The sequence below is a fragment of the Hyla sarda genome, chromosome 7 (assembly GCF_029499605.1).
Source record: "Hyla sarda isolate aHylSar1 chromosome 7, aHylSar1.hap1, whole genome shotgun sequence".
Lineage (NCBI taxonomy): Eukaryota > Metazoa > Chordata > Amphibia > Anura > Hylidae > Hyla > Hyla sarda.
In genome coordinates, this window is record NC_079195.1 from 71,205,614 (window position 1) to 71,216,405 (window position 10,792).

Sequence of the window (10,792 nt, forward strand, 5' to 3'; positions counted from 1 at the left end):
AGACCTCAAGTCAAGTCCTGCAGCCACAGTCAATTGCAAGTAAGCTACAGTCATAGCTTTGTCAGTCATCAGTCCCTGTCAGCAACTGTCAAGTCAGCATGGCCTGCATTAAGCCCTTAAGGTCTCTGAGTCACTGGTCACCTCCATGGGCCCTGGCTGAACTGTATAGATTTTACCATCTGTCTACCCTCATTAAAGCTTCCGTTATCTGTAACTTTGCGTCTGAGTCATTATTGCCCCCGTGCCTAGCCCAAGATCTAGCGGTATACCTTCGGGTGGTATCGAGGATAAACTACGCCATGGCGTCACGAATGCAAGGGGTTAATGCCATCTGCCCCTAGGGTAACAACATCTGCCCTCATCCCACCCCGTTACCACAGTCGGGCCTAGTATTGGACTGAAACATTATAACCATGGGTCAAGGAAGGTGGAAGGAGATTTAGACTGAGATAAGAAACTTTAGCACACACAGTGGTGTCGCTAGGGGGGGGCAGAGGGGGCCATGGCCCCCCATAGATCAGGCCGTGCCCCCCCTTGTGCCCCCCCAATTTAAAATAAACTAAGTCAGGGGTCGGCAACCACTCATGGCACAAGGGGTTCGTGGCGGAGAGGTGCTCACTCCGCTAATGGGGATCCAGGACACTTGTCCCAGATCACCAGACGAGCGAGCGCCGCTTTCAGCTGTGTGCACACACGCACACACAGCTAAGCCTCCTCTCAGTGTGAGCCGCAGGACCTGCCGCTTCACTGAGAGGAGACCTGTGAACTCTGCCCCCATGCAGTGCAGGCGCCGATGACGTCACTCATCGGCGCCTGCACTATAGCGGGAGAAGAACGCAGCCCCCTGTGCTGCTGAGGAGAGCCTGCGTATAGGTGAGTAAAAGTGTATTTTTAATTTTTTAATCATCCTGGCATCAGCTGCAGGGGGAAGGGGGGGCAATGATGTGGAGGAGATGGGGGGGGGCAATGATGTGGAGGAGATGGGGGGGCAATGATGTGGAGGAGATGGGGGGGCAATGATGTGGAGGAGATGGGGGGGCAATGATGTGGAGGAGATGATAGGGGGGTGATGATGTGGAGGGGGTGTGTGCAGGTGAGAGGGGGGTGATGATGTGGAGGGGTGAGGGGGGGTGCAGGTAAGAGGGGGGTGATGATGGGGAGGAGGAGAGGGGGGTGATGATGTGGAGGAGGAGAGGGGGCAATGATATGGAGGAGGTGAGGGGGGTGATGATGTGGAGGGGTGAGGGGGGGTGCAGGTGAGAGAGGGGTGATGATGTGGAGGAGGTGAGGGGGGTGCAGGTGAGAGGGGGGCGATTATGTGGAGGAGGTGAGCGGGGTTGTGTGCAGGTGAGAGGGGGGTGATGATGTGGAGGGGTGAGGGGGGGTGCAGGTAAGAGGGGGGTGATGATGGGGAGGAGGAGAGGGGGGTGATGATGTGGAGGAGGAGAGGGGGCAATGATATGGAGGAGGTGAGGGGGGTGATGATGTGGAGGGGTGAGGGGGGGTGCAGGTGAGAGAGGGGTGATGATGTGGAGGAGGTGAGGGGGGTGCAGGTGAGAGGGGGGCGATTATGTGGAGGAGGTGAGCGGGGTTGTGTGCAGGTGAGAGGGGGGTGATGATGTGGAGGAGGAGAGGGGGGGTGATGATGTGGAGGAGGAGAGGGGGGTGATAATGTGGAGGAGGAGAGGGGGTGATGATGTGGAGGAGGAGAGGGGGGCGATGATGTGGAGGAGGTAAGGGGGGTTGTGTGCAGGTGAGAGGGGGGTGATGATATGGAGGAGGAGAGGGGGGTGATGATGTGGAGGAGGAGAGGGGGGTGATGATGTGGAGGAGGAGAGGGGGTGATGATGTGGAGGAGGAGAGGGGGTGATGATGTGGAGGAGGAGAGGGGGGCAATGATGTGAAGGAGGTGAGGGGGGTTGTGTGCAGGTGAGAGGGGGGTGATGATGTGGAGGAGGAGAGGGGGGTGATGATGTGGAGGAGGGGAGGGGGGTGTTGGTGAGAGGGGGGTGATGATGTGAAGGAGCACTGGCTACTTCCCTACCTGGCTACCTACCCAATTACCTGCTTTGCTACTTCCCTACCTGGCAACCTACCTAGTTACCTGCCTGGCTATTTCCCTACCTTAAAATCTACCTAATTACATGCCTGGCTACTTCCCTACCTGGCTTCCAACCTTTTTACTGGCTACCTACCCACCTACTTAGCCTCCTGGTTACTTACCTACATAGCTACTTACCTACATAGCAACCTAATTACCTAGCTAGCTAGCTACCCAGCTGCCTACCTTCATACATAGCTACCCACTTACCTACCTGGCTACCTACTTAGCTACCTTGCTACCTACCTATGAACCTCCATATCTACATAGCTACCTACCTAATTGGCTGCCTACCAACCTAGCAAGCCACCTATATCCAAGGAAAATCTCAGCAGACCAAAGTATAAAGTGCAGTCAGTGGAGTTTATTCCATTCTAAACAGAGTTACAGAGCAGGCTACGATTTGTCGCTTCTAGTGCTTGGCAAAGGTGAAGACAGGTTGCTGAAACGTTGCTTGCTCTGTAACACTGTTTTGAATGGAATAAACTCCACTGACTTCTGCACTTCTGGGGAGTGCACTGGAAAAAAAGCAGAAACTAAGATGTTTGTCTTGCAGATGCTGCAGTGATGGATTTTGGCTGGAAGAAGTCGTCATGGCGGCCAGATGGAGAACAGAAGGAAAGAGGATGACGCCGACCATAAAAGATGTGAATTGTGAGTCAGTTAATGTAACTGTATGTATATTATTGCGCAATTATTATGCAGGGGGATGGGGTCTATTATGCAGGGATCTGATTCTGGGGTCTGTATTATGGTAAGTGGTGATGATTCAGGGGTCTGTATTGTGGTAAGGTAAGGTAAATTAAACATGTTCTGCATGGTTTGTGTGTGTGTATATATGTGTGTGTGTGTGTATATATATATATATATATATATATATATACACACACACATACACACACGTTTTAAAATTGCCCCCCCCCCACTTTTGTCACTGGCCCCCCATGTGCCCCCCTCTAAATATGAATGCTGGAGACGCCACTGAGCACACAAAATAACAAGCCTTCTGTTACCATTGACATTTGTATTCAAGTACATGCCTCTAAGTGAGAACCACTAGGAATTGTGAACTTCTATTAACTTCTATAAGTGCCTCTGTAAAAGGGGTACTCCACTGGCCAGTGTTTGGAAGTAAATGTACTGAACGCTGTTTTTGCACTGCGGGGGTCGGCCACCCCCTTGTGACTTCACGGCCACACCCCCTCAATGCAAGTCTATGGAAGGGGCTTGGCCGACCCCCGCAGTGCGAAAACAGTGTTGGGAACATTTATTTCCGAACACTGGCCAGTGGAGAACCCCTTTAAGTAAAGTGTTCCACCATTTTTAAACAAAAGGATTGCAGTTATTGCTGTGCCATTACACTAGTGAGGAGGTCACTGCTGGACAACCTTGCTACAGTCCCAATAGCCTGCAGACATCCTCATCACATGAAAGTAATTAGCCTAAAGGCCACCAATGTAGTCACTGCCCCCCATACAAGCCAGCAGGCAGGAAACTATCATAACAACACTCAGAGCAGGTCGGCAGCGGCCTACATTATATATATACATTACATGGCAGTTACCAATACATTTTGGGTGGTATACACAGTTTTTACTTAAGGGGTAATATGAGGTTTGACCCCCGTACATACTTTTAGCCAGTGATTTGTGTACTGAGAATTACGGGTCAGATCCTGACACTATTCCCATTCTGCCTCAGCTGATGTTACTGAAAGTGAAAAGTAGTAGAAGTGTGTAGAATATGGAATGCTACATCTGTGAGCGATTACAAGGCCCTCTCCACTTTTTACACTGTGCAGACACCAGGCATCTACAGTATGATTAAAGCAAATAATTCCATTTCCCCTATTAAATGAAATATGTGCCCAATGGTTTGTGTATCTTTTACACTTACTAAAAAGTATGAAGTGTTTTGGGGTTGATTGACAGTCACTGGCTACTGCTTTCTTAGTCCCAGTTACTTCTATAATCTTGCAGGAGGGAATGAACAAAGTGTTGTTTTGTGAGGCACGGTCTGTTACTTATTATGTGCGAGTCTGTGGACTTATAGCTAAGAATGCTTAGTAATAAATTCAAGTTTTTTTTTTTTTTTACCCAATACTGTATTGAATAAAATGCCTTATAAAAATGTTTGACTCATATGGCAAATCTGTACTATTTGGCTTCTTATAAACTATGGTACTTGCAAACCCCAAGGAGGGATGTACTTTCACTCCAGAGAACGGCTGCACCAGTGACACCAGGGGCACCTGCCCTGGCAATTTTTTTATTTTATGTCCCGGGTGTCCCTTTTAATTTTCTTTGCATCTTTATGATGTAGAACCGAAAAGGAAAATAACCCACTTAAAGACGGACCATTTGTAAAACTGAATACATTTTATTTATGGATAGTTCCAATGATACATAAAACAAACACAGCGTGGACAAACATAAGTGGGAACCAGGGAGCAGGGGGAGACCGTAAATAAAGAAATTGTCCGGGTGCAATAGCCTATGGCATATGAAGCCAGGTAAGTCACAAGGTAGGTATATAAGTATGTAAACATGAGACATGTACAAGGGCAAAAAAAGCCTCAATAAAAAGGTGAACGTTTATACAGGTCTCATATATAAAGTACCAACATATGCAAAATGAACTATAATGCCGTAGGAAGTTATTAGCATGCTAACTGGACTGAAGAGAAAAGAACCACATGCAATGATGGCACACACTAGTAGGCTTCCCCCGCTCCCGGAGGTCTGGTGGGTAGCTGGGGAGCGGGGGAAGCCTACTGGTGTGTGCCATCATTGCATGTGGTTCTTTTCTCTTCAGTCCAGTTAGCATGCTAATAACTTCCTACGGCATTATAGTTCATTTTGCATATGTTGGTACTTTATATATGAGACCTGTATAAACGTTCACCTTTTTATTGAGGCGTTTTTTTGCCCTTGTACATGTCTCATGTTTACATACTTATATACCTACCTTGTGACTTACCTGGCTTCATATGCCATAGGCTATTGCACCCGGACAATTTCTTTATTTACAGTCTCCCCCTGCTCCCTGGTTCCCACTTATGTTTGTCCACGCTGTGTTTGTTTTATGTATCATTGGAACTATCCATAAATAAAATGTATTCAGTTTTACAAATGGTCCGTCTTTAAGTGGGTTATTTTCCTTTTCGGTTCTATAGTTAGTGTGTATGCCAAAGGACCTTATATACCTAGTATAGGTATTTGAGCACATCCCGTTTTCTTTTGTGTGGGTTGATCTTTATGATGTAGATACAATTGGATACTTGTTAACACACAACTGTCACTAAATCATACCCCCTATAAGTTAGCACAGTGTGTACAATCTGTGTTGATGTAATGTAGCCATACCTTCGGCTGCCTAATTGGTGGCTTTATGTGCTCACAAAATCCCTTTTGTCTGCAGTCAGAGACAGTCGTAGAGGTGTGACCATGCAATGTCTTAGGGCTCTACAACCTCTCTCCGGCTACATCGGCACTTGGCCTGCTGTGTGATTGCCACACAGGGCCTCTGCACGTGCACCATCCATCTTCTACTACAGCACGCCCTAGATGTCTCTGCAAGTGCTCGCTTCCAATGTCTCCTGGCTCAGCTCGTGCCCAGTGATAGAGGCAGAGAGTGAGCGAGTTCTGCCCCTCTATCACTTCACATGCACGCTGAACGGTAGCAATCTCTCGCAGATACATCTAATGTGTGCTGTAGTATTTTGTCTGTACTATTTTTCACTGATATATTTTTTTTCGAACGCTGGAGCCGGCACCAGGGATCATGACATCATAGCCCCGCCCCCTCATGGTATCTAACCTCCCCCCTCAATGCAAGTCTATGGGAGGGGGCGTCACACCCTCTCCCATAGACTTTCATTGAGGGGGCAGGCAGGGCTATGATGTCACGAGCTCCCGGCGCTGGCTCCAGCATTCAGAACAGTTTTTTCCAAATGCTTAGCAGCGGAGTACCCCTTTAATGTGTGAAGAGGACAGCCTAGACTGGATTCAACTGTATTCAAATGATATTACATCTCTTGAGGTTTGCAGTCTGCAGGCATTCAGGGCAGGTGAAAAAAATACATGTACAAAGTATATTAGTAGTTGAAACTTCAAATTAAAAAAATTTTGATTGAAGAAAAAAACTACATTGAAGTATGGGCAAATCAGTTTGTGCGCCTAAAGGAGTTTTACCATGATATTGCTTCCACAGTAAACGTAATATTTTGTTAAGTAGAATTGACTTATACACCTACCTCTGAAAAATGCAAACATTTCCTTATTTCCTTGTCTCTGTCTTCTTTTATCCCCTCCCCTTTTTATATAAAAAAATTAGTGTGGTGGGCGGAGCTTTTGACTGATTTGCTTTATTTCCCAGCAGTCATTAGTGCAGGTCCAAATTCTTCTGCTGCATAGAGAATCTAATCTTCATAATGATAAAGTTTTCTCTTCTCTTCTCACACAGGCTGTAATATAAAAGCTATTGTGGTGTCCTAGCACCAAAGGCTGTCCTGTGTGCTAAAAATTGCCCCGGGAATCCCTGCTGTCTCCATGTTGGGCCCTCTGCTTCATTGTCTAACCTGTTTTACTGTAATATATTTTTGTGTTATGTTATGTACTAATTATGTGTTATGTTATGTACTCAACCTTTAATGGATGAGTGACCAGGTGACCCTGACACCCCAATGGGGGACCCTCAAACCTAGCCCTTATGTAGTGTAGGGGGAGGAGCTGTTCAGTTCAAAGTTCAGTCTAGTGAGAAGCTGCAGTTCAGTGCTTTGCAGTTCTAGTCAGTTGCAGTTCGGAGAGAGTTGTGACATGTGTCGAGGAGGAATTGCAAAGCTCAGTGTAAGCTGAAGTACAGTCAGTGTTCAGTGTCTGAGGAACCGTGAGGAGAAGCCTAGGGAGAAGAAAACCTCAAAATACTACAGCCACACCAATCTCTGGAAGATCCCGATGCACAGGTGAATGTCAAAGCCTGGCGGCAAGTAATGCTCTTGGGGAAAATCACATCTTCAGTCAGTCAGTCAAGTTAAATCTCTCAAGTCTGCATAGGCTGCTAATAATATGAAAGCTGCAGCCACATTAACTAAAACTCCTAGCAAGGGCGAGGCTCCCCGGGTTACCCATTGCACATCCTTCTGCACTAAAGTTTGTATTGTCAAGGATTCAGTCATTTCAGTGATAATGAAGAAAGTTATCCGTAACCTTGTATCGGTGTATTCATTACCGCACGTCTGGCCCAGGAGAAGCTACCTCATCCTTGGACCATGGAGGTTAACGGTGCCCTGGCATCACAAACTTTATCCTACACCCTCATTATAAGTGGCACCACAGCCTTGTATACACACAGCACTGACCACACTATAGTAGTGCATAATTTATATTTTACTCATCCTGGCCAGTGAAGACTCAGTCAGACTCCCTCATACATGAGAATATTAGTAAATTGTATGCAGTGTAACAGCTGTATATGCTGCAGTCTATTTGGCTGCATATTCACTGTGTGAGAGAAGAAATGAGGAATTAATCATGTCTGATTGATTAATGGCAACAAGGAAAAAACACTTGTATTTGCAAATATGTTTAATTTCACATAATGCATCCGTTTAGACCTATTTATCTTCATGGTAAAACATATTTGAAAATATTTGGGGAGATTAATCAATCAGCCTGAAACCCTAATTGCCTGTTTTTATTTTACTGCAACCAACCACACCTCAGCTTTCATATTTTAACAAGCTCGGGTAAAGTGAAGGTTGAGCTGTGATTGGTTGTTATGGGAAAAACCAGACAATTAGGGTTTCAGGTTGACAGTGCTGATAAATCATGGCCATTATGTCTGCATTATTTTTCAGAGGCAGACATGCAATTTCAATCAACCTACCAAAATATTACGTTTGCTGTGGAAAGTGCAGCAGAGACATCACTAGACTGACATTACTGCTCCACATGTTTATATTTTCCTAGGTACTTATTTATTTAGGTGTAGTATAAATGATTCATGTTGTTATCTATATGACGCTGACGGCTCTTACTTTCGGCTAATTGTCCTTTACAGTCTAGTAATGACCAGGCTCAGTATTTCTGAACAAACTGAGAACATGATACTTGTCATTGAGAAGGCAATTGAACTTTCCATTGTTGTTTGTTAAGTGGAACACTAAAAATTACAAACTGTTGTGTAATGACAAAGTTTACTGTACCTGATTCACATGGCCCCTCATGGACAATTGTAAGATTTCTCCCTGGCTGTGCATTCGCCATTTCCTTGAATTTGCACAGCTGGGGATAGGTCTTGCCATCAGATCCACACACAGCTGTGTTAGACAAGCAGACACACTGAGGTTCTGGCACTTCCCCATGGCGTAGGTCCCCCATATCCAGCTGGCATTCCAAGTTATCTCCACATTTTCCATAGAAGTGGTTAGTGTTGTCCAAATCACATATTTGCCCCTCCAAATTGGCACATTCTAAACAGCAATCGCAAGTGTCCCTTACTACTCCAGCAAGACATCCTCTCGGTGTAGGACATTCTTCTGGTCTACAGTCAACACAGCTTTCTCCTTCTTCTAGCAACCTCTGCCAGCCACGTTGTAAATAATCAGGGGCACTGGGTAGTGCCAAGCCTGGTAATAATTGAAGATAACTGAGGTATAACAACAAGAGGAAGAGTTCTGGGCAGGTCCATGTGGCACATCTATACATTTTCAAGAGTTGTCCTGGACTGCACAGCTAATTCCCATCACTTCCTGGGTCATTACTTGAAGTTCTGCCTTTCTGCTGCCAATAATTCCGACTTCTGGCTGAGTAAATCTAAAAAGAAGAGAAATGTTTCTTTGATTTCCTGTTACAAGAGCCATCTTTATATAGCATTTCATCTAAATTCCGCTATGCAGATGCTCTGTTAACCAGATAATAAGGGACATCAAAACAGTTGTTTACGAAGTATATTTGGTCAAACAGCAGCCTTGGATAACTACAAAGAAAGAGTAAGACACCACCACAATGTACAGACAATGTAGAACACTTTATAGGATTGAAAACTGTTGTATGAGACATTCTGTGTGGTACATTCCCCATATTGAACAAGCATAGCCAATAGTAATCTCAGGAACTCTCTTCTGTAGAAGACATGATGTCTTGTTCTCGATAAAGCTGATTCCACATATCCCTATTAATAGTATCAGACCCCATTAAGTAAAATCAGGAAAGACTTTACCAAATTTACCTTGGAAAAGGCCTTCTGGATTACAAATGATGGGGTCTGATCTTGTTTTCTGTACTACATCTAAATGACTCCCACACAGAGACCCATTACTGCTGTTTAAATGCAGCCTTAAACTGGCTATATGCATTAAATAAAAGTCAGTATACTCTTCATTTTCCAGGATCATTCCAGGATCAGCCTATGATATATATGGGGGCTTCCTTGTTTTCTGATGGCAGATGTCGGGTAATAGAAGAGCCACGCACACTTGCATGACAACATTCCAGATAATTTGTTCATGGGGGAAATAAGCCACCACCAGAGGGGCCCGGCAGGTTCTTATTTCCCTTTCCCAATTTAAGTAATTAAAGCGTAACCAGGTGAAAAGTCATGTCACATAGCAGACGTTCCTTATTTTTTAGATGTCTACTGGCCCTTCTGTTATATAAGAAGACATGCAAGTACTACAAGGCTAGGGTTACACATCAACTTTGGCTGCAACATGGATCACAAATCCAAAACTTGCCATGACACCCCCCCTGAAGTGTGCTGTGTCGTAATTAATTAAAGTGAATGGAGTTGTGTGTGGTCGTAATTTAAAAACAACAAGAAATCTATACGGGCCACATGTGCCTCTATTTACCTTTATTAGCTGTGATATATCACGATTCTGAGATTTTTGATGATAAGATCTGTGTCATGGCCAAGGTTGCCATGTAGCCCTTTCCTAAACAGTACATTGTGGGTAAGAGCTCTAAAATAGAATTTACATTTGGGCCATGCACTTCAAATTAAAACTCTTACTTCAGTGACTTTTAAAGGGATACTCCGCCCTTAGACATCTTATCCCCTGCGGCAATCGGCGTTCGTTTAGAGCATTGGGTGTAGCGCCAGTGCACAAAAGGCATGTGACGTCATGGCCGCGTCCCGCTCGTCATGTCACGGTCACGCCCCCTCAATGCAAGTCTATGGGAGGTGGTGTGACGCCCGTCATGCCTCTCCCATAGACTTGTATTGAGGGGGCATGGCCGTGATGTCACGAGCGAGGCGTGACTGTAATATCACGAGCCTCCACCCCACATCGCCAGTCATCCGGCACGGAACGAAGTTCACTCCGTGCACCGAATGTCTGGGGTGCTGGAGCCAAGTTCGCAGGGGTCCCCAGCGGCGGGACCCCCGCAATCAGACATCTTGTCCCCTATCCATTGAATAGGAGATAAGATGTCTAGGGGCGGAGTGCTCCTTTAAGGTGTAATCTTGTGTTGTTGGCTGAATTGCACTCCAGGGGTCATGTCCCCCATTTATATGTAATATTGCAGCTCAGCCAAATTCACTTCAATGGAGCTAATCTGCAATGCTAGACGCAACCCATGGACTGTTGTTTCTGTAAGTACATGACCATGTTTTTGTTATCTATTATGCCCCTTCAATATGCACAAATATTAGCTAGAGCAAAGTGATATAATTGTACTTTGAATTTTA

At 45.5% G+C, this 10,792-nt stretch overlaps 1 protein-coding gene across 2 annotated transcripts in view; it reads right to left on the reverse strand.

The window, feature by feature from the left end:
• The window catches only part of KAZALD1 (Kazal type serine peptidase inhibitor domain 1), a 48,802-nt gene that overhangs the window by 19,141 nt on the left and 18,869 nt on the right, over positions 1 to 10,792 (reverse strand). For both annotated transcript variants that reach the window (XM_056529769.1, XM_056529768.1), the window contains exon 2: positions 8,307 to 8,916. In XM_056529769.1, the coding sequence (XP_056385744.1) occupies positions 8,307 to 8,808 (502 nt within the window). In that variant the 5' untranslated portion in view covers positions 8,809 to 8,916. The remainder of the gene's footprint in view (positions 1 to 8,306; positions 8,917 to 10,792) is intronic.